We start from the raw sequence: 21,740 nt of genomic DNA, 5'->3' as shown, positions 1-21,740 counted from the left end.
TACAGCATCCTCTTATCTCTGGGAGATCGCCCTTGATGTTCATGTCATATAGGGATCTAAGGACAGCGTGCACTGCGCCCTACATTTCCTGTTCTTGTACCTAGTATAGAGAAACCAAGCCAACTTGATCGACTCTGCCGAGCCTTTTGCATTGACGCCAACGCATCTAATCGTCGAATGTATAGAAGTAGTATGTGTATTGCATGGTGTGTACCCCCGTGAGGGAGAGAATTTTCAGAACTCCCCTACTCCTATACCCCGAACACAGCACTTTATCCCATTAAAAACAAGAAAGGGAAGAAAAGTACAAGACAAAGAACGAGAGTAAAAATGTACATTGACGAAGCAAAAAAAAAAAAAATAGGGGAAACCTCGAACACTCTAATCAACACCGCCATGTAACAAATAAGAAAAGACAGTAACCAATTCTATAATATAACTCAATCAACGAATGGTAATAAACATATAAAGTAAGCAAAGGAGGTAAAGGTAAGGCGGCAAGGTATAGAAAGTTAAGACCGGGGCTTTTCAGAAATAAAGTAAAAAACCGAAATAACAAACAATGAACAGAACATAACCGGATCTATCCGGTTCACGAGACATCGAGGGATCTTAGTCGTCGCTGTCGGATTCCACTTGTTCGTTTTCGAGACACTTTTTCCTCTCCTCGTTCATTTCGCGGTAAGTACTCCAGCTTAGGAGCAAGAAAGCTGCGATGATGAGGACACCGCCGATGATGGAGGATGTGGACAGGGGTTGGCCTGTTCGGAGCCAGTCGACGATGGCGACCAGGAAGATGGTGAGGAGAGAGGCGACGGAGGAGAGAACCGGGGAAGTCAGGGAGATGAGGACTAGGAAGGATCCTGAGAAGGCTGTTTAGGTGAAGTGAATGCATGGTTAGTGTTTTCTTTCTTTGTGTCATTGTTTCTTGGTATTCACTTTGTGGTTTGGTTTGGGTTGGTTTTTGGTTTTGGTTTTACTTTGGGGGTTTACTGGGGTGGGTTTTCATTATATATGTGGACTTACTGGCATTGGCAGCGACGGAGATGAGGAGCATCCAGGCGGTTTCTCCGGTGGGCCAACGGAAGGTTTCCCAGCCTAGGATGTGGAGGACAGGCAGGGGGATCCAGAGCACGAATAGAGTAAAGCATCCGATCAGACTGCCGAAGGTGTTTGCGAAGATCATGCTGCGTCCGGGACTGGTGCCTTCCGGCGGGCAGGCGTACTTCTTATATAGTACCTCGTACAGACCGTAGAGTATACTACCGATACCGATGATAAGATTGCCCAAGAGCCTATTGTTTACTTGACCTTCTCCTTTACCCGGGGTGCCATCCGCATGCTTGCCTTCGTCTCTATCTCCATATGCCACCACGAGAACCCCAACAATGGCCACAATTACGGCAAATACCTTATCGAAGCGAAGCTTGTCTTTGAGGAGTGGGATGGAGAATGCATAGGCAAAGAAGGCGGAGCAATTATAGATGGCGGTCAGGTCGCTCGCTGTCGTCATATTGACAGCCAAGTACCATGAGCCACCGGCAACGGTGAGGGACATTGTCACGAATGCTGTGGTCTTGAGCATGTACGGAATCGGGGAACGGCGGGAGGTTACGTGCATATCTTGAGACTCGACCATCTGTGCGGTCGTGCGGAGGAGGAAGACATGACGTCGCCAGAATGCGTCCCAGGAGAGTTTCCTCTTCTGCAACCGTAGAATAAGGAGTTGAACTGGCCAGAGAAGGGACCACGAACCGTGTGTAAGATAACTGCGAGTCAGTCATGCAGCCGTCAGCCATTGAACAGTAAGGCGTGGGAACCAATAAGAAGTGGAGATCTGAACAGCGCAACCTACAGCATGCAGTAGGGCTTATCCCAGCCCAGTTCACCGGCGATATATACGGCAGTCTCGGTCTGTATCACAAAACTCGCCAAACTCAATAGGAGAAAACCGGATGCAATGATGTATTTTCGCCGAGTATCCTGCTCTGCGTTATGTTCCGTGCCACTACTCCTGACTGTCGGCCTTCGTGTATGGTGGTGCAGCATAGGCCTGCCTTCCGAAGCAGCACCATTACCGAAGCTGGCATTTGATAATCGCCGGTGCTCATCTTTTAGTAGCGGTTGTTGCGCGCGACCGTCCGTCACGGACCGGTGCATGGGGGGTCGATTCGTGGTCATTTCCTCATCGGAATCGGGGGCGTCGAGAACCGGCTCGGTGTCCCTGACCTCCTCCTGCCCCAACAAGTGCGAACTATCTGAAGCCACCATGTCTCAATCTTCCGCAATACACAGAAAATAGGAAAAGAGTAAAAACCTTCACTCAACCACTGGATCCTGTGCGCAGGAGATCCAACCGGAAAAGACAAAGGTAAGGGGGTTGTTCAATCAAATCGAAGGTTGGCGCTGCTTTTAAGTCGACGGATAGAGTAACGAGGGGAATGCCGAGGCGGACGCAGTATCCTCCATAGAATTTATACAAAAACGAGAGAATCGGACAGAAATCGAAGCATAAGGATCGGAATCGGTATCTACCACTTTCTCGAGAGAAGAGTTGTTTAGGAGATTTTGGTCAGGGACCTGCAGCTCATAAATAACAAAACCGCCAGGGGATTGTTGCTGCTGCGGCCACGTCTGCGCCAAGTATTCGGGTTGAGTTTCTATATGGTAATTCGAATGACGGGGGAGGAAGAAAAAGAAAGGTTCTGAGTTTCGGTACTAATGGCGCAGGAGGCGGAATGACACCATGTAAGGGCGGAGGGGGACTTGGGAGTTTATGGGAATTCAAAAGGACAGGACAAGTTGAAGGTCAACTCAAATGTAGTACGTGAGCCTTTTGGCCGTCTGCAGCGAATGATTCGAGGATTCCAGGAACGGGGTTGCCCGCTAAGCCCCTTGGGGTCGTGGCGGGACAGCCACACGTGATTCCCGGTGGGGACGCCTGATCACTTTCTATATTTGGCCAGGAGTCTTGGCGGGTTTGACTAATCTGCGTCAATGGCCCGAATCGGTAAACTGACGGAGCATAAAACAATGACCATGCATATAAATTATTCCATTCTAGTCTCCAAGGCCAAGCATCGATTACGTTTCCTATTAGTCAAGTCTTCATCTTAACTCGTTAATGCGCAAACCGAAAATCTAATCGCTTATTCCCTGTATCCTTTGTGGTTGCGATGTAGTCAATTCTCTGCTCCTCCGTCATCCCCGTCCACTTCCGATCTCGGTGACGGTTACGCAGTATATAGTAGATCTTGGTCAAGGCGTACACGGCGATGTTGGTGCAGACCAGAGCGAGAAGCACTCGGTTGCCCTGCACATAGCGAGGAGCGTCCCCTGGAATGGTTGCCTAATTAGCCAAGGAATTCGAACGCCATATCCCTGGTGAATGGCTTCGGACTCATCACACTCACAATCTTGATAGACATTCGACGCGATTATCCCGGATAGCTGCGTGCACATATTATACATAGCCGCTGATAGTGCCCGGGACCGCACGCTATTGGAGTTGCGAGAGTTCCATCCCGCTTGGAGTGCATGAGCTAGGAACATGTAGCTGTTAGTCTGGATCTAATAGAAACGGCACCGGGTGGAACTATCGAACATACGACTGGGGAACGAAAGAATCAAGGTCAGGACCGTCCACGCAACCCATCTCTTGGTCTGACTGAAATCGACCACATTCATATAGATAAGCATTGGGAGGGTCCAGACTTGGGCCACAGCTCCCATCCATGCAAGGGACCCGAGGATCTCAGCGGCGTAGGTAAGAATGATCCTAGTTAAAATCCCTATGACCTGCCCATTGGTCAGCAAATCACCAGGTACGTAGCTCTATAGTGGCATAGGGTTTGGCCCACTTACACTGCATGGAATGGCGAGTAGGATGACATTAAACTCCCCGAATCCAAAATCAGTCATTAATAGCGTAAAGTATTGGGAAATCGTTGCTGTTCAAACAATTTAGGTTAGTTAGGTTCCACACTGTATGCTCAGTGCAGAAGTGCTAAAGAGAGCGATATACTCACTATATGGCACCAAGAAAATAAGACCAATCATGTAGAGTGGCCACAGGTCGTAATCTTTGAAACTCTGCCACACAAGTTTGGCTGTTAAGGGTTCGTTGTTTCCCATAGAGCCCTTGCTTGGGTCCTCGCGAATAATGCGATTGACCAGAATTATTTCTTCCCTATCAACCATATCCAATTAGTGTCACCCTTGCACAGGCGCGAGGTCCAGACACAGGGAGAATTACCGCTCCGTAAACCAGCCCTTTTTGCCCCGTGCCCAGCTCGCCGTCTGTGTCACAGACGGTGGTAGGAAAAGAAAAGATAGAATGGCGAGAAGTAAAGTGAAGGAGCCCTGCAAAACAGTCAATTTTTCGTAGGGCATATATCAAAAGGAGAACGTACTAACCTCGATTAAGAAAAGCCAACGCCAACCAGCCTGGCCAGCATAGCCACGTAGGTGCAGTATGCCATACGCTAGAAGCCCTGCTAGGACGTCCGCGACTGCCTGTGCAGAGTACCAGAACCCTAGACGGATAGAAAGCTCATGATGCTTATAGAAGTAAGAGAGATATAGGATCATCTGCATCTGTAAGTGAGAATCTAAGAATATTCTAGCAGCCAGAGCCACCTACGGTAGGCGTAAACCCTCCTGAGAACATACCAATCAAGGCCCGACAAACCAAGAAAGATGTTCTATCCCGCAGCCAGAACTGACAGAGGGCTACCAACGACCAGGAGGTCATTTGTATGGGGATCCACCGATCGACGCCGATATATTTGCCAATAAGCTGGGCGGGAATCTCGCTTAAGAGATAAAACAGCTTGAAGATGGTATTTCCGAGGTTATAGTCTGAAAGAGTTAAATTTATCAATCAGTTTGGATGAACCGCATCTGGGAGCTTGAGTATGCTAACCATTCCTTGATAATCCGAGATCAGATAGGAAATTATCGGCGTTGGCTTGCTCTGTGCGGATACAGTTCTTTAGATGACGCCAATCTTATCTGTAACGGGTCAGGCACGTACGGATATTCGAGCGATCAAGCTCCAATGCTGTCATCATCATGCATGCTAGTACCATGATTCGCATGTCGAGCCTTCTGACAGCTTTCTGAATGAGGGTCAGACTGCACCTATACTCTCCCATATGGAATTGGGACCTAACTTACATTCTCTTCACCCCATGTCCATCTTGCTGATGGGTCGAAGCGGTGAGCGTTTTCCCATTCTGGTCGGGGTCTATATTCGGAGATAAGTTCAGGATCGTCGAACACTGACGGCTGGGTTGCGATGGCATTTGAGTCATGGCTTTTCGACCGCTGGAACCAAAAGCGGCGGTCGTCGGAGGTATCGCCAAGCGTTGAATCATCAGAGGCAGTAGTAGGCTTACTAGTCAAGATGATGGGGTTCTTTTCAACGTCTGATGATTTTGAGGAGTCAGATTCCACCGAGGCGATGGCATCCTTCTGCAGTGAGCGAGCTATGACAACGGGCATTTTAATCCTATTAGCAACTGGCTCAACTTCCCGGCGGTGCTGTTGTTGTCTTGTTCGATTTCGCACAGGGTAAATGTGTTTCTTTTATAGCCTTTCACCATTTATTATGAGTGATAATAACTTTATCCAAGCTCAAGGGGCATCACTTGTGTGCAAATGCCACCATAGCTTTCCGCCACCAGTCCCACCTGGCATCATGAGACTTCGAAATTCGATAATTAGACGTTGGAAAGCGGTGCAGCTTCAGCTGTCCGGCAGTCCGGCAATCGTGGAAGCCTGGAATCTCTTGGGTAGGGTCCAGACGCTACTGGATACTGCTGAGCATGTCTTCATGGCTCAGGCATCACTAGCCTATGCTAAGGTGTCACTGCGGCATTTTTCGTCAAGCACGTTTTGCAGTGGGGAGAAATGGAAATCCCGACAAGCACTTCGTAGTATCCAGGCTAGCCTGTGTTTACAATATTGATTCATATCTTCTATTCAATTGGCCGAGCTCTTCACAATCATCAGAAGAGTAACTGTGACCTCCGCAAATGTCACGGCGTGCGATGCCTTGCAGTTCTTCCTACTGTTAGCATCCTGCGCAATATGTTACATATGATTGTTACCAGCAGTTACTTATCTGGAAGCGCTGCAGAATGGCCAATCGGTCGAATTGTCTGGTTCGACATTTGTAGATTGTCACATTCTCCACGTTACTTCAACCACCTTCCTTGCTTCAATTCGAATCGAGAGGTTGTTCACTACCTCCCGCAAGGGGGAGACAAGAATGTGCTTTCCAGGCCATGCAGTATGTGAGGACAACCAGGCAGGCGAAATTAAACCAAGTTATTGGCAAAACTCGAGTCTCTGCGAAATTTGTTGGAATTCTAGAGGAGAGTGAGGTAGTAACCGAGCATTTTGCGCAAGGACGATGCACACGGTTCAGGTGGAAGAGATGACTACTTTTTGGTGGCAGGAAAAGAAGTCACATTTCACTGATCTGGAACTTGTTGGAATGTAAGGGACTGAACCAGTGACATACTATTGTCGTTGTTATTTCTTCCTTCATGTTCGTTTGAGTTGAGGTATAGATAGAACTTCTAATGTCCGCAGTATGGCCGCCACTCTTACAGGCAGAGATATGTACTCACCTCGTGACCTCAAGCATCGTTGGATTTTCCGGTCGTAGAAGCTCAGGATGCAAGTATCCTTTTACATGTTGCAGGGGCCTAGTCCAGCCATCTCCTACGGCCTAGAACCATACTGTGGAGCTAGTACCTGGCGTGGAAGTTGACTTGGCAACTGGGAAGGCTTTGTGGCGGTAGTTATTGGATTGATTTTAGTTCCTTTGCGTTCTAGAACTACTAGTAGTAGTCTATCCTACGCGCCAAAAATAAAAGACTAGAACACGCCACTGAAACACCAATCAAGCGCGTCAAAGAGAGCTATGGATAGGGTGCTCTACGCTGTTGACTTTGGGCCAAACAGGGCCTGCTGGGTGTTATATGTGTATTTCAGGTCGAGGTGCCAATAGTTCGGAGCAGTTGGCTTAGAGATTAACCACGCCTTATCCAGCGCTTCAACAACTTCTTCAGGCAGGGGGCCTTTTTGGACGTCTTTGAGGTTACTTTGCAGCTGCGCGAAGCTGCTCACGCCAATGATAATTCCGTCGCGGCCATTGTCTGTCATATTGAGAGCCGAGTGATGGTGAATCCAGCGAATCGCGGTCTCGGGAAGTGTCAGGCCATGCTTCTCGACAACAGGCTCAATGACTCGCAGCGCATCGAATGTTGCATCCCTAAAATAGCGTTTGCGGTACAGGGCGCCACTGATCGATTTGTCGCTGTACCTTCCCTCGTCAGGGATGTCTTTTGTCTTATACTTACCAGATAAGATACCGCCGGCAAGGGGGTTATAGACTACGATATCAATGCCATAACGTTTGCAGGCGGGGACTAGCTCGGTCTCAATCGAACGTGCTACGGTAACACCGGTCAGTACCATTCAAAGAAAGGGAAACCGACTGTAGATTCCTTTGGTATGAGGCCAACTCACTAATGGCGTTATACATCGCTTGATATATTGTCGGTCGCACCCAGCCTCTCTCAGCACAAAGAGTAACGATTTCTGCGACCTCAAATGCCGTGTAATTACTCAGACCCAGTTGAACAAACTTTCCCTCTTTATGTAGCTTGTTGACTTCCTCAAGAGTCTCAGCAAAAGGAACTGACCGATCAGGAGCATGAAGATAGAATATATCGACCTGGTTCGTTCCCAGCTCCTTCAGGGAAAGCTCAAGCTTCTCACGGAGAACACTGGGTTTGTGTTCGCCCGGGTTATGAGGATACCATTTCGTTGCCAGAGTTAACCCACGCTCTTTCCATTTCGCCTGAGCTGTAAAGGCCTCCTGCGCCCCTCCGACGTAAATCCTAGCCGTGTCGATTTCATTGAATCCCTGCTGTTGGAAATAGTCCAGGCACTTGTTGAATTCTTCGAGAGACGTGATCCGAGCGCCCTTAGACTCATCGGGGCCAAACGTCATAAGACCAAGGAGGGCCCTTGGCAAGGGGTTTTGCGCGACCAAAGGCATTGTCGAGAAATAACAGGGTTCTGCGGGGTATCCGGATCTCAGTCACGTCGAACAAACACGTTTACCGTCCTCAGCTTGCCGGCTGGCAGCATAACATACCTTGAACAAATTTCTATTGGGTGTTATTCAAACGGTAGGGGAAGTGCCTCGTCCAGTAAATGTGCTTGCGGGGTACAAGTGGTGGAAATGTCGGAAATACCGTAGTGGAGATAAGTCTTATATGACGTGATTGGACCAACTCCGGTACTCGATCTCGGGAGCATTCCGAAACTTCAACGATCTGCATATCATTGCTCTCTATACTATTATCTCTGTAAGATTAAAAGTATTGCTTGTTACAATACTGGTAGTGTATCCTACTGTACCCAGGTCACCTGTTTACGAAACATTCGGATTGTGTGGTTAATTAAACACAACTTGGTGGATATATATTGTGGAAAGGATAGTATTTAAGAAGCTGAATATATCAGCCAGCAACTTCCAGCAAATATGGTAATTCATGCTCAGTACTATCCATATATGAGGGATTCGATCTCCCTCTACAAAATAAGTACCATATATGCTGTTCCCTACAAGAAATATAACTGCGAGTTTCCCGGTGGGCATATTTACGAATACAAACACGTACTATAGTGAACTACGACACATTAAACGAAGGCAAATAAGCTCTGTAGATCTTAAACGACTGTAGGGATGAGGGCCTTGAAAGATAGCGGTGGTTCGGTGGGGGTGTTCGTACATCTTTTCCTCTCCAGAATACCTGTTAATCGGATAGAGCATATAGCCTAGAAATAATACGGTGATGACACCCTTGCCACAATGGACCTGGAAGTTCCACTCTCAGCTGCTAGGTTCGTCTGGTGTTCCCTAATTTCGGATCTTCAAGTTACCCACTGTGTGGTTTTCACTATATAAAAGTTCGAAAACTGCCGATAGTCAATAAGTATTTTATATTGCCGCGATTACCTTTACCTCAAAGCGAGAGCTACGCGTTTCTGTCCGCGAATTTACATTTCGCTGGAACACTCATTACCTTGTGACATGAATAAGCTGCTCATGACGATATATATAATGTTAGCTATAATTTAAAGTTTCACCGATAATGATACATTCATAGTACATTGCTTGGTGAGATCGTAAAGGGAGTCTAGCGGCACAAGTGCATGGCAGTCTAAGATACATTATGCGGTGGTAACAGACAATCTTGTCCTAAATACCCTTAGCCATCTAGTCTATATAATTAACCAAAGACGTTATTTTTCCCTCGTGAATATGCTCCCAAAGCACAAATACTTTGTATGTATGGCTGATCGCGTCAATCAGATAAGATAAGGGTTTTTAAAGATCCCGCTATGGAAACTTGGCGTCCCACTTGAACTGCTTGTGGGACTAAGAGATGATCGACGTAAGGATTTCCAACCCTAGTCTCGTTTATTGCAACGGTTGATCCATGTTTACCAATCCCACTATCATTCCACATAAACAATAGGTGGTTTCGTTCCACAAGACGCCCCTACGGCCATTTCGGGACTATGTTGGTCAATTGAATGAGCAGCTTGTCAAGAGACATGGTACATAGGCCATACCTAAACTCGTGCGTCTTCACACAGTGAGAACATAGAGGCCACACCTAATGTATATATGACATATGTACCCCGTGAACAATCATAGCGATTCACTAACTTGTTTCATGAGAGACTAAGGGAAATTAGGATCAGCGGTACCCTACCATTTGGCAACGGAACCTCAAGCGTAAGTAATCAGGAAGTCACCTTCTGTTGCTGACATTTGCCTCGGTGCTAGTGGCATCGTCTGGTATAGTTCTTAGAATTTAGGCTAAACAGCTATTATTAATGTATATATATGACACAAAATCTTCTCAAAACGTGGTTCACTAGGTAGCGGTCAAGGTCTTGGGATATGGACCCTTGGGGCTGAAGCCTCGCGGCCACTGGCGCCAAGACGAGTAAATTGTTTTAGCTTAATAGTGTCCTGGATTAGTGTTTTAAGTTTCAGTTTAATGTTTGAGTTAGATGGCGGTAAATCTACTTTTACTCTAGTAGAATCACCCTACCTATTCCAAGCCCTCTTAGATCCTGGGTATTAACTTGGCAGGGTTCCCAAGGAGTTTTAGGGAGGAATAACAATCTATCATGTGAGCTTTAGATCCGTGGTCAATAGTTGATGCTATACTAAGGGATCTATGAGCAGGAATGAGCATCTTTGGATTTCTGCATAAATAGCGATCGTAGGACAACCTGTAAAGGAGCCAAGTTATCGCACGATCTATCCGAAGTCCAACTTAGTCATTCTTTTATCCATTCACTTCTTTTCTCCTTTCGTTCTTTGATGTATTTTCTTTCAATATGAAGTCTGCGATCTTCAGCCCCATTCTCTTCTCTCTGGCTTTGGCCCAGAACTACTCACTTGAGAAACATTTCGATGTTCAATCCAGTCTTATTTCCGACCCTAAGGAGGTCTCCGAGAAGACCTTTGATTATGTCATTGCTGGAGGAGGCCTGACCGGTCTAACAGTTGCGACGAAGCTGACAGAGAACCCCGATATTGAGGTTCTGGTTATTGAGAAGGGATTTTATGAGTCCAACTGTGGGAGCATTGTTGAGGATTTGAATGAGTATGGCGACATCTTTGGTACTGATGTCGATCAGGCCTATCAAACTGTTCCGCTTGCGGTCAACAATCGCACGGAGTTGATCAGATCTGGAAACGGCCTCGGTGGGTCGACCTTGATCAACGGTGGTTCCTGGACTCGCCCAGACAAAGTCCAGATCGATTCTTGGGAAAGGGTATTCGGAAATGAGGGTTGGAACTGGGATAGCCTCTTCGAATATATGAAGAAAGCCGAACACTCTCGCCCGCCAAACGAAGCTCAAATCGCCGCCGGTCACTCTTACGATCCTGCTTGCCATGGAACAAATGGCACTGTTCAGGCAGGCCCTCGAGATAATGGCAAGCCATGGTCTCCTATCATAAAAGCCCTTATAAACACTGCTTCAGAGCGTGGTGTTCCGACACAACAAGATTTCCATTGTGGTCATCCTCGTGGTGTCTCCATGATCCCCAATGCTGTGCATGAGGACCAGACTCGTTCAGACACTGCACGTGAATGGCTTCTCCCCAACCACGAACGCCCTAACCTGAAAGTCTTAACCGGTCAACGAGTTGGAAAAGTTCTGCTCAACAAGACTGAATCCGGGGCTAAGGCTACTGGACTGAACTTCGGTACCCACAGAAAAGTCAACTACAATGTGTATGCGAAGCACGAGGTCTTGCTTGCAGCTGGATCTGCAATTTCCCCCTTGATCTTGGAATGGTCTGGTATCGGCTTGAAGGATGTCCTTAGTGCCGCCGGTGTTGAGCAGGTTGTTGACCTTCCAGTTGGTCTCAACATGCAGGACCAGACGACTACCAACGTCCGCTCCCAGGCTCAGGCTTCTGGTGCTGGGCAGGGTCAGGCGGTTTACTTTGCTTCTTTCAATGAAACCTTTGGTGACTACGCTCATAAGGCTATGGAGCTTCTTAACACCAAGCTTGACCAATGGGCAGAGGAAACAGTTCGCAATGGTGGTTTCCACAATGTGACAGCCCTTAAGATCCAGTACGAGAACTACCGCGACTGGTTGCTCAATGAAGATGTAGCTTTCGCGGAGCTTTTCCTTGATACTGAGGGCAAGATCAACTTTGATCTATGGGACCTTATTCCCTTTACTCGCGGTTCTGTGCACATCCTCAATGGCGATCCCTACCTTCACCGCTACGCCAATGATCCCAAGTTCTTCCTCAACGAGTTCGATATCCTCGGCCAGGCCGCCGCCACGAAGCTTGCCCGCGAGCTTTCCAACACCGGTGAAATGAAGAAGTACTTTGCTGGTGAGATCATCCCCGGTGACAATTTGGCATACGATGCCTCCCTGGAGCAGTGGGCGGACTACGTGAAGGAGAACTTCCGTGCCAATTGGCACGCTGTGAGCTCTTGCTCGATGATGTCCAGAGAAATGGGCGGTGTCGTCGACTCAGCCGCTCGTGTGTATGATGTTGAAAACCTCCGTATCGTTGATGGCTCCATCCCACCGACCCAAGTATCTTCGCACGTCATGACCATTTTCTATGGTATGGCTCTCAAGGTTGCTGATGCCATTCTGGCGGATTACTCCAAGAACTGACAGGCTCCCTTTGTACCGTTGCGATTCCACTGCGAGGGAATCAACTAAGCATTGCGTTTCGGAGGTCTACTTCTTCACCGAGTCTTCTCTCTTTCTCTTTTCTGATTCTTGTATGTATAATTATATCATTCATTCCTGTGTCTTGTCACACTTTCTTAGATAACTACAATTTTGGCATAAATTCTATAATATAAGATCGATAGTTACTACTTGATAATTTATCTTCGTCTTTTGTGAGATTGGTGCGTCAATCGCTTTCTGAAACGAAGTAATCTACCGCACGGTTTCACCTTTCGCTCACTAGATTAGTTGTTCTACTGATTTGTCTCCGATTGATCAGCGGGTTCTCCATGTTCATATCCGGTATCGCTTCCTTCAGGATCATAATACCTGAAATCGCACACTAGAAACTTAACAAACCCGAAGATCATGGAATGCCCAGCCACAAGCGGAGCCGACGAGAGGTTCCATAAAGCCAGGACAGTAGAGCGTACCTTTCATTCTGTCTGTTGTGGACAATGTACAGTATCGATCAATCCATTGATAGGCAATAGTGAGAAGATAATGCAAAGAAAATACCGTACCGATCTACCAAGTACATGCACAGAGAGTCTTCCGTGGTGGTGTGAACTAGGGCTTGATGGAAATGTAGGACGATCTTATCTGATCGACATCCAGGCTACCTTTTTCTTTCCTTCTTCCTCTTTTCTTGGCTTTTTCCTCTTCCGGTTCATTTTGAATCCTACACTGTCGCTCTCCCGCTTCCAAGTCGCCAAGAGCTTGAGCATGCATTAATTCTGCAATATATTTGCCTTACTAGTTCAATATCTATATTATACTCTACGGCAATCTCTGTATATTAATGGTATGTGTCTCATTTCATATTCGCTTTAAACAAACGGATGCCTAGTGCTGTGGATTTATTGGAATTCCGGTCGCCTGGGATTTCTTGGTTAGGAGGCATAGTTCCGTTCTCCGGTCGAAACGGGCAGCTCCATAATCTCTTCATGGCAATGAGCGACCAGATACAGATACCGGTGAATATCAACATGAGACAATAAAGTTCTGTAATCTTGGAGCCAAGCAACCAGGCGTGTTTACCTGTGACAGGGGAAGCCCTGCCGAGGGTGGAGATGTAAAGAACACTAGAAGGGGATGACCCTGCCGATCACTGTATACAATATGTTTCAGTGTCCGCAAAGTACTATAGACCTTGCCTATATAACAGGCCTCTTTCTTCCTGCAATTTGTGAAAATCAGTCTCTGGACACAAACTACATTCCTTACTCTACCAACTCGGGCAGGTAAAGGTACGATCGCTTGAATATCTACCAATCCAATCGCTGAATGCCTTTTCCTAGTTTCATGAGCTGACAGAGTGTGGTGTTAGGTATAGGTTCTTTCTATTCGAAATGGTTGCCTTCGGAAGCATGCGGCTTCCTCTTCTGTTGCTGTTGCTGAACGTAACATTTGGTTCGGCACACCACTGGTTCAACTGGCAGTATGAGGTCGGCTGTGAGTCCGATACCTTCATCGCGCCGGCAGATGAAAAGGGTGTTGCTGACTTCCTGAAGAAGGAGTTCCCTAAGCAATCCCACATCAAGGTCGTCGGTAATGGCCACGGTTTTGGAAACTTGACTACCTGCACGAATAAGGGCTCCACGAACAAAACTTCTCACATCGTCAGCCTGACCAACTTGAAGAAGCTTGAAATCAACAAGGACATGACTGTCACCGTCGGTGCTGGCTGGGATGTCTATGATCTGGTGAATGAACTTAAGGAGCACAACCTGTCTTTCAACTACCTCGGTGCTATGCGTGTCCAGAACATTGTTGGTGCTATTAGCACTGGTACCCACGGCACGGGCCAGAACATCACCAACATGGCAACCCAGGTCGTTTCTCTCCGTGTTGCTGATGCTCGTGGCGAGATCCGTACTATTGACGCACACAAGAACGCCGAAGAAATGAAGGCATTCCGTGTCAACCTTGGTGCTCTCGGCCTGATCACCGAAGTCACACTCAAGGTTCAGCCAACTCATTTCCTGAAGAAGACCACCAAGGTTCTGAACGCCACCACCGACTACACCAAGCTGTACACTGAGCTTGCGGATCTCTACAAGAAGCATGACCGCATGACTGTTTGGGGACCTCACTTCAACTGGGATGCCAAGGCTGAGGACTGGGTCATCGAGCCTACTTTCTACGCCAGCTGGTGGGAGCCAACCAACTACACTGGCGTTCGCAACTGCACCCTCAACTACTGTGCTAATGGCTGCGGTGACTGCATCAAGGACTATATTTGCTACGACGAGACAAGCGATGCAGTATCGTGCCCTCCCCAGGGTATCTGCTCAAGCCAGTTCTACGCTGAGATTGAGCACTTCTTCCCCATGGAGCACTTCGTGGACGCCGCCGTCAACTACACCAAGTACCAGCAGGCACAGACCCCGAAGATGAAGGGCTTCGAGAACGAGAAGATGATCTTCCAGTTCCGTGCTCTCGGGGGCGATGACTCTTACATGTCCCCGGCCAACACCTACAACCTCGGCTCCGAGAACAGTGGTGTTTTCGCTGTCCTCGAGATTGACTGGATGCAAAAGGTGAACCACTGGGATACTTTGTACAACAACCAGAAGTTTGCCTATGACTTCCAGGATGAGTTCGGCTCCGTGTACAATGCTCGCTCTCACTGGAACAAGATGTCTCCCAACGATCCCAAGCACACCTTGGCTGTCTTCCCTAAGCTTCCTGAGTTCCTGAAGATCCAGGAGCGTCAGGACCCCAACTGTCAGTTCGCCAATGACTTCTTGGTGAGCCAGCTTGGTATTGAGCGCTGCCGGTCCGCGCTTAACCTGTAGTCTGATGACTACTTCTTCTCTTTTCATCTTTCTTCATTTCCTATTCTCGTATTCTTCACTTCTTTTCGCAGACAGTGACATGATGCTGCCTTTTCTTACCCTTGCCAACAATTTGCCTGGATGGTCTTTTCATTTCTATTCTTGTTATCTTCGAATGTTGTATTAGTACCAGATTCGATTCTTACATTTAGATTTCTTTATAGAAAATATTTTTTGCGAGTCATTCTTCGTTTCCTATTCTTGTTGTAAGCTATTGCAACATGTACTTTCAACCAACCAAACATACACTCAATCCTGTCTAACAACATTCGAATCATCCATATATCACACACAGCACCCCAGTTACAGCGCATAAACCTTTGCCAATCTAGACAAAACACGACATGATTCCAACAAAATCTCCCACCAAAAACAACAAGCCACCACAAAACCCGACATACCGAAACCAAACCAACAACCCCAAAACAAGCATAATGATCCACAGCATACCCCAACCCCTATAAATACACACCAAACACATCCATAGAAGCCTAAACCATCGGCAAACACCACAAATTCTTATGTCCCCCCAACCAGCACTTGGTTCCATATGTCTTATAGCAGTCTTTGCTAACAATACCCTTAATATCTTCCAAGTCTTCGTTTTGCGTCGTTATCATAAACGTATACCCAGGTTTACCCTTCGCCTCTAATTGGATTTTGGCTCCGCACCAGGGACCATTTCCCTCCCAGTAGCATTTGGTGAACCTGTTGTCGAATCTACACTCGTCGGCGAGTGCGTATGTTGCGAATAGAACAAAGGACCAGAGTTTGAAACGCATATTTTCTTCTTATTATGGTAATAGGGGATTTTGTAAAGGAGGGTAAATGTTTTTTTTTTTTTTTTCTTCTTTTTTTGCGGGTGTGGTATGGGTGTGTCTAGGTTTTGTAGAGAGGCTCTGGCCTTCCGGGACAGTTGTGGGATAGATTCTCTGCGGTTGTATCAGGGAGGACTATATGTAGATGTAGAAGATGATTTGGAACGGTTGTTCAAATGGGTATCTATTTATGTTATGTAGTAGTAGACGGGGCGCCTTATATAGGTGAGCCAGTACAAAGGCTTTGTTGTTCTTGGAGTCTATAAAGCCATAATTAGACAATGGATCTTTGTTATGCTTAAAGTATGCAAACGTACTATGAGAATGGATGAGATGTAACAATCGTATTGTACAAATATTGTGGATTACGGGAAGTAAGGCCTGAGCCACTACATGATATGGTTCTTATAGGTAAGGCATGGGCGAGAAGTACTACAGGAATGTTCAAAGCACAACTATATAAAAAACACTGGAGAGAGGCGAAGATGAACGGGCCAGGGATACGATCGCCTCCGCATCTTGACGCCCTTTTCCCCGGCCGCTGGAAAAGAGCGTCAAGAGGCTGGTTCAAATGGAGACCCCCGTGTTGACCACTGCACGGTAAAGTTATTCTGTTCAAGCCTGCTAGGATAGATTGGGTCTCTAGAGTAGGGCATGATGCTGAGGTGCGGTACAAACTCCGCTAAGCCACGACTACTATTGTGACGTCTTTGCTACCCGTTCACCTATATACCAACAAAGTCATACAGCTTATCGTGTTAATGACGGTCAATATACGGAGTACTCCGTATATCAACACCGTAGCCAAGCTCCCATTGCCGAGAAGCTAAGGCGGGGCACGGCTAGTCTATACCCTTTTGGTCTTCCCCTCTATGTGTCACTCAGAAAGGGAAATGATATATTTATTCTCCCCCGTTTAACTACTCTATCAGGTATCTATAAACATCTTCCAGAATGGCTGAACCAAGCAAAAGTCGGCTTAAGATCCTAATCATCAATCCAAATACATCCACGCACATGACGGATGCCTTGAAACCTATAGTGGACAACCTCGGCTTTGCAGATGTTCAATTTGACTACTTGACGGCTCCATCGAATGAGTCAGTCACCCTCGAAGATGGACGTGTAATAGAAGGCGTGCCGAGTATCAACTCCGGCGAGGACTCTGCTACATCAGCATTGCATTGCAGGCCCTTTGTGGAGCCCTTTATTCCCAAATACGATGGGTTTCTGGTGGCATGTTATTCGGCTCACCCTCTCGTGGGAATGTTGAAGGAAGCCATCTCGAAATTAGAAAACTCAGCTCTGTCAGTGAACTCGAAGCCTAGGAGGAAGTACGTTACGGGTATCTTCGAAGCGAGTGTCCTCATGTCGCTGTCCTTGGTTGGCTCGTTTCACATGACTGGAGGTTCGGGACTGCACAAAACGCAATCCAAGGACATGTTCGGTATCATTTCTACGGGCAGCATCTGGCGGGATGAGCTAAGACGTGCTGTTGAAGCATTTCTTGTTAATTCTGATGAGAAGACATCGTCGACCAATCGTTTCGCTGGTGTAGAAACTACCGGTCTTACAGCCGTTGAACTGCATACCACCCCAGCTGAAGAAGTGAGAAGAAGGATCAGCGAGGCTACACGAAGACTTATCCAAGCCGCTCCGCACCCTCTTACGGCAATCTGCATGGGCTGTGCCGGTATGGCCGGAATGGAGGAAGCAGTGAGGGATGGCTGTGTGGAAACTTATGGTCGGCAAGAAGGAAATCGTGTGAGAATCGTTGACGGTGTGGTTGCCGGTGCCGGGATGCTTGTTACGGCTTGCAAAGCAGGATTTTGAGGCCTGTGGATGATTAGCTTTCAAACCGTGGAAATCATGAGGTCAATTCTTCTTGTTCGGATTACAGTCGACCGGTGGTTGGGGCAATTTGTTTCTTGTTGCTGAGTTCACGTTGAACTTTATGAACAAACTCGGGATCATGTCACGCTCGCCAGCATTCATGTTTAGCGTCTGTCTATATTTTTCTCGCCACCGAGTCTTCTGGCTATGCACCCTATGATCCTGAGATTCTGGAGCGAGCGATTTCATACATATTCCCCCATATTTCCTAGTAAAACAGCTGATGTACAACTTTGGGACTACAGTTGAACAGCCCTTGCGCTGACGTAAATTAGGAACACCCTTGCTTTCACCCTCATAGCAGAGACACTAGGGATAATGTATAAAGATACGCACATTGGTCTCTAGCTCACTAGTGCTATATGCGTAAACTACTTGTCAATAATTCAGTGATATTAGCTGAACTCAATAAGGCCATCATCTGGAGCACAAAAGGGTTTCCTAGGGAACGTTAATTTCCACGTATTGCAGTATAATATCAGCATAAAGCTAAGTACTATCCACTAACTTTCAAGAATCCTTTATAAGCTATATTTAATGCTAAAGAAGTTCTGCTAAAGAAGCGTGGCATTTATAGTTCACCGCATGGATGTATACCTGAGGCTTCCACCACTCTAATTGTCACCCAATGTTTCCCCGCGGGAACGCGCTACGCGTACGCTAACCTCGACTACTTGCAGTGGTCAAGCACAAAGATGCCCAGGTACGTGCCATAACCCGACCGATCTGCTCTCGATCTCTAATTGTGAAGCATTAGCGACCGTCACTAACGAGGCGAGTAGAGAAATTATCACAATTCAGGCCGGCCAATGTGGCAACAACGGTATGGGATCCGCGATAACACACCACACCCGTCATAGCTGTGTCGAGACGACGAGGCGGCAAACGGATGAACCTCCCCGGCGATGGATAGCTCTGCTGACAGGTTATAGTCGGCAGCCAATTCTGGCAACAGCTTTGCTTGGAGCATGGGATAAGCCAAGATGGGAACTTGGAGGAGTTTGCTACCGAGGGCGGTGATCGCAAGGATGTCTTCTTTTACCAGGTATGAAAGCCGCTTTTGAGGATCTTGGTCTATGATGCTTGCGCGTGTGTGAGATGCTAATTTGGGGGCTTTTTAGAGTGATGATACCCGGTATATTCCTCGAGCGATCTTGCTGGACCTGGAACCTAGAGTACGAGTCTACCTCCTGCGACGATGTGACGGACATGTGAGCTGAGTTTGGCGGTCTAGGTCCTCAATACGATTCAAACCGGTCCTTATCGGAACATCTACAATCCTGAGAACTTTTTCGTGGGACAACAGGGTGTTGGTGCAGGTAATAACTGGGGTGCTGGGTACTCCGCGGGTGAGAGTGTACAAGAGGATATCTTCGATATGATTGACCGCGAAGCCGATGGTAGTGATTCGCTAGAGGTATGGTTTAGGAATATTTGAGAATGTGGAGGAGTGGAGTGATCGACGTGGACTTAGGAACTCATGGCTGACGTTCGCTTTGTGACAGGGGTTCATGTTTCTGCATTCGATTGCAGGAGGTACCGGGTCTGGAATGGGAAGTTTCATCTTGGAACGGATGAACGATCGATTTCCCAAAAAGCTGATTCAAACATACTCCGTCTTTCCGGATACTCAAGCGGCAGATGTTGTGGTCAACCCGTATAATAGTATACTTGCAATGAGGAGATTGACACAGAACGCTGACTCTGTGGTAAGTTTACGCTTGTATTAGCCCTGTCTTGGTGGCAATGACTAAAGCTGTCTAGGTGGTTCTGGATAACGGAGCTCTTTCAAGGATCGTTGCCGACAGACTTCATGTGCTGCAGCCTTCGCTCCAGCAAACGAATCAGCTTGTGAGTGCTCTTCACCTTCAGAGGGGCCCGTGTCAAGCTAATTGTTCGTAGGTTTCAACTGTTATGTCTGCATCCACTACCACCCTCCGTTATCCTGGTTACATGCACAATGACCTTGTCGGGATCGTCGCTTCTCTTATCCCTACGCCACGCAGTCACTTCTTGATCACCTCCTACACGCCATTTACGGGTGACAATATCGAACAAGCCAAGACGGTCCGTAAGACCACCGTGCTTGATGTGATGCGTCGTCTGCTGCAACCCAAGAACCGCATGGTTTCAATCAACCCCAGTAAATCCAGCTGCTATATTAGTATTCTCAACATTATCCAGGGTGAAGCCGATCCCACCGACGTGCACAAGTCCCTGCTCCGTATCCGCGAGCGGCGACTGGCATCTTTCATTCCTTGGGGTCCAGCTAGTATCCAGGTCGCACTGACGAAAAAGTCACCGTACATTCAGAACACCCACCGTGTCAGCGGGCTGATGCTGGCGAACCACACATCGGTGGCAACGTTGTTCAAGCGGATCGTCCAGCAGTACGATCGACTGCGGAAGCGAAACGCTTTCATCGAGCAGTACAGGAAGGAGGCCCCATTCAGTGATGGATTCGGGGAGTTTGATGAAGCCAGGGCTGTGGTCATGGACCTCATTGGAGAGTACGAGGCGGCGGAAAAGGAGACCTACCTTGACCCAGATTCCGGGAAAGAGAAGGAGATGGGGGTATAAGGTAAACCCCTTGTTTGTTATTTGCTCTTCCTTCTCTTCTTTCTTTTGTTCCCTTGCTGGTCTATAATTATGATTTCCCAGGTTACCCGGTGTGTTTGACTGGCATCAGGCGTTGCAATGCAGCTGTTATTCCCTCTGACAACGATAATTTGGCGTGGATAATTATTTAGGGAGAAAATGATATGAAGCTATGAACTGTAGACACCACTCTGGTCCTTGTAAGAGTCACAATTTTCAGCATCGAGTGCTGTACGAATGGATGGATTTTACTTTCCCCACCCAATCAAATGGTGAAGTGTCCGTTCACCTGCGCTTATCGTCCACCCAAGATTGGGAAAATGATCGACTGTTCGCCTGACAGCTGTGGAGAAGGACCTAATTGAAGATGGAGGTGAGGGCTTTTTTTTTCCTTTTCTCGTCTTTTTATTTCTCCATGTGTCTCGCCACCAGGAAAACCAGGATTCCAGTTCCCCTTGACCGCTCATCAATGTCTCAACGGGGCTAGCGAATATTCCAGCTACCACAAGTGACTAGGAATGGGATTATACGGTGAGTGTCGTGGACCTTTCTGGGTGGATAGTTGCAAGAGGACATCAGCAGTTGTCGTGCGAGGACGAGGCATTTGTGCCCAAGGTGAGGTTTTTAAAAAAGAGGGGAAGAAGCCTAATGGTATTTGAACCGATTTTCTTATCGGGACCGGGGAGAAGAACATCGATGGGGTGGAGATCTTGAGGGGTAAGGCAGGTCTAGTATATAGATCATGGAGCTACGATGTTGGCCGGTTTTTCGCTTGCATCTAGCAGGTTTCGTATTTCGTTTTTCTATTTCTTTTTTATTTTTAATCTGTGGTGGTTGTGGCCGTGCGTCGATACTAGTATATCCCACGAGCCATGGTGTATGGTCCGGAAGTCTATCCCATGGACGCTGCGATGGGAGAGCTGCTTGCAGGTGCGGAGGTGTGCATTAAAAAGTACTATAGTAGTAGTGGGAGTAGCACACCCGACCCTTTCCCAACATGTCTCAACTGGTCATGTCCCACCCAATCCTATCTTGTCCATACTAGGCATTCAATCCAGCTGTATCGGGGGTAGTATCGCCCATCTTATGGGTCTTTTTTTTGCAAACGTTCCCACTCGCGCTTGATCATGGAGGTATGTATGATCGAGTCTCCACCCGGATTTACCGAGAGCTCATACTCCGTCCACCAAGGTAACATCCCGTGTATACGTGAACGAAGGGCTTTCAACGCCGTACATCTCCTGCAAGGCATGATACGGACACGTGACCC

The 21,740-nt window shown here is 47.4% G+C and overlaps 10 protein-coding genes across 10 annotated transcripts; 4 read left to right on the top strand and 6 right to left on the bottom strand.

Moving 5' to 3' along the window:
• Positions 1 to 150: 150 nt before the first annotated feature.
• On the bottom strand, positions 151 to 2,696 carry F9C07_1518078 (uncharacterized protein). The gene is made up of 3 exons (XM_071508175.1): positions 1,856 to 2,696; positions 1,027 to 1,769; positions 151 to 872 (listed from the first exon to the last, which is right to left on the bottom strand). Exons 1-3 carry the CDS (start codon positions 2,269 to 2,271, stop codon positions 613 to 615), a joined length of 1,419 nt encoding a protein of 472 aa, XP_071366367.1. The 5' UTR covers positions 2,272 to 2,696; the 3' UTR covers positions 151 to 612.
• A 425-nt stretch (positions 2,697 to 3,121) lies between these two features.
• Positions 3,122 to 5,505, bottom strand: F9C07_2232336 (major facilitator superfamily domain-containing protein; the record flags this gene model as incomplete). The annotated part of the gene is made up of 11 exons (XM_041291784.1): positions 3,122 to 3,336; positions 3,414 to 3,542; positions 3,609 to 3,798; positions 3,865 to 3,950; positions 4,029 to 4,189; positions 4,256 to 4,362; positions 4,417 to 4,590; positions 4,643 to 4,860; positions 4,925 to 4,975; positions 5,036 to 5,120; positions 5,179 to 5,505. 11 exons carry the CDS (start codon positions 5,503 to 5,505, stop codon positions 3,122 to 3,124), a joined length of 1,743 nt encoding a protein of 580 aa, XP_041145983.1.
• Positions 5,506 to 6,948: 1,443 nt separating this feature from the next.
• F9C07_3690 (putative aflatoxin B1-aldehyde reductase GliO-like protein) lies at positions 6,949 to 8,077 on the bottom strand (the record flags this gene model as incomplete). The annotated part of the gene is made up of 2 exons (XM_041291783.1): positions 6,949 to 7,466; positions 7,543 to 8,077. 2 exons carry the CDS (start codon positions 8,075 to 8,077, stop codon positions 6,949 to 6,951), a joined length of 1,053 nt encoding a protein of 350 aa, XP_041145982.1.
• Positions 8,078 to 8,302: 225 nt separating this feature from the next.
• F9C07_2156461 (uncharacterized protein) lies at positions 8,303 to 8,707 on the bottom strand. Its single transcript, XM_071509269.1, has one exon. The coding sequence runs from the start codon at positions 8,681 to 8,683 to the stop codon at positions 8,480 to 8,482; it is 204 nt and encodes a 67-aa protein (XP_071366366.1). The 5' UTR covers positions 8,684 to 8,707; the 3' UTR covers positions 8,303 to 8,479.
• A 1,628-nt stretch (positions 8,708 to 10,335) lies between these two features.
• Positions 10,336 to 12,481, top strand: F9C07_2283269 (putative glucose-methanol-choline oxidoreductase). The gene has a single exon (XM_041285785.2). The coding sequence runs from the start codon at positions 10,444 to 10,446 to the stop codon at positions 12,259 to 12,261; it is 1,818 nt and encodes a 605-aa protein (XP_041145981.1). The 5' UTR covers positions 10,336 to 10,443; the 3' UTR covers positions 12,262 to 12,481.
• Positions 12,482 to 12,891: 410 nt separating this feature from the next.
• Positions 12,892 to 13,312, bottom strand: F9C07_3688 (uncharacterized protein; the record flags this gene model as incomplete). The annotated part of the gene is made up of 2 exons (XM_071511124.1): positions 12,892 to 13,058; positions 13,162 to 13,312. The coding sequence occupies 2 exons, from the start codon at positions 13,310 to 13,312 to the stop codon at positions 12,892 to 12,894; spliced, it is 318 nt and encodes a 105-aa protein (XP_071366365.1).
• Positions 13,313 to 13,453: 141 nt separating this feature from the next.
• F9C07_1518057 (FAD/FMN-containing dehydrogenase) lies at positions 13,454 to 15,150 on the top strand. Its single transcript, XM_041285790.2, has 2 exons — positions 13,454 to 13,571; positions 13,652 to 15,150. The coding sequence occupies exon 2, from the start codon at positions 13,674 to 13,676 to the stop codon at positions 15,120 to 15,122; it is 1,449 nt and encodes a 482-aa protein (XP_041145980.1). The 5' UTR covers positions 13,454 to 13,571; positions 13,652 to 13,673; the 3' UTR covers positions 15,123 to 15,150.
• Positions 15,151 to 15,392: 242 nt separating this feature from the next.
• Positions 15,393 to 15,984, bottom strand: F9C07_2156458 (uncharacterized protein). Its single transcript, XM_071509268.1, has one exon. It carries the CDS (start codon positions 15,941 to 15,943, stop codon positions 15,653 to 15,655), a length of 291 nt encoding a protein of 96 aa, XP_071366364.1. The 5' UTR covers positions 15,944 to 15,984; the 3' UTR covers positions 15,393 to 15,652.
• Positions 15,985 to 16,933: 949 nt separating this feature from the next.
• F9C07_2232332 (uncharacterized protein) lies at positions 16,934 to 17,812 on the top strand (the record flags this gene model as incomplete). Its single annotated transcript, XM_041285784.1, has 1 exon — positions 16,934 to 17,812. One exon carries the CDS (start codon positions 16,934 to 16,936, stop codon positions 17,810 to 17,812), a length of 879 nt encoding a protein of 292 aa, XP_041145979.1.
• A 688-nt stretch (positions 17,813 to 18,500) lies between these two features.
• Positions 18,501 to 20,452, top strand: F9C07_3685 (putative gamma tubulin MipA; the record flags this gene model as incomplete). Its single annotated transcript, XM_071511123.1, has 8 exons — positions 18,501 to 18,527; positions 18,647 to 18,695; positions 18,805 to 18,917; positions 18,994 to 19,047; positions 19,107 to 19,289; positions 19,378 to 19,581; positions 19,637 to 19,723; positions 19,775 to 20,452. 8 exons carry the CDS (start codon positions 18,501 to 18,503, stop codon positions 20,450 to 20,452), a joined length of 1,395 nt encoding a protein of 464 aa, XP_071366363.1.
• Positions 20,453 to 21,740: the final 1,288 nt, after the last annotated feature.

This window comes from Aspergillus flavus, chromosome 4 (assembly GCF_009017415.1).
Source record: "Aspergillus flavus chromosome 4, complete sequence".
NCBI classification, from domain to species: domain Eukaryota; kingdom Fungi; phylum Ascomycota; class Eurotiomycetes; order Eurotiales; family Aspergillaceae; genus Aspergillus; species Aspergillus flavus.
The sequence above is the reverse complement of the archived record's forward strand: the minus strand, read 5'-3'. Positions and strand labels throughout refer to the sequence as shown.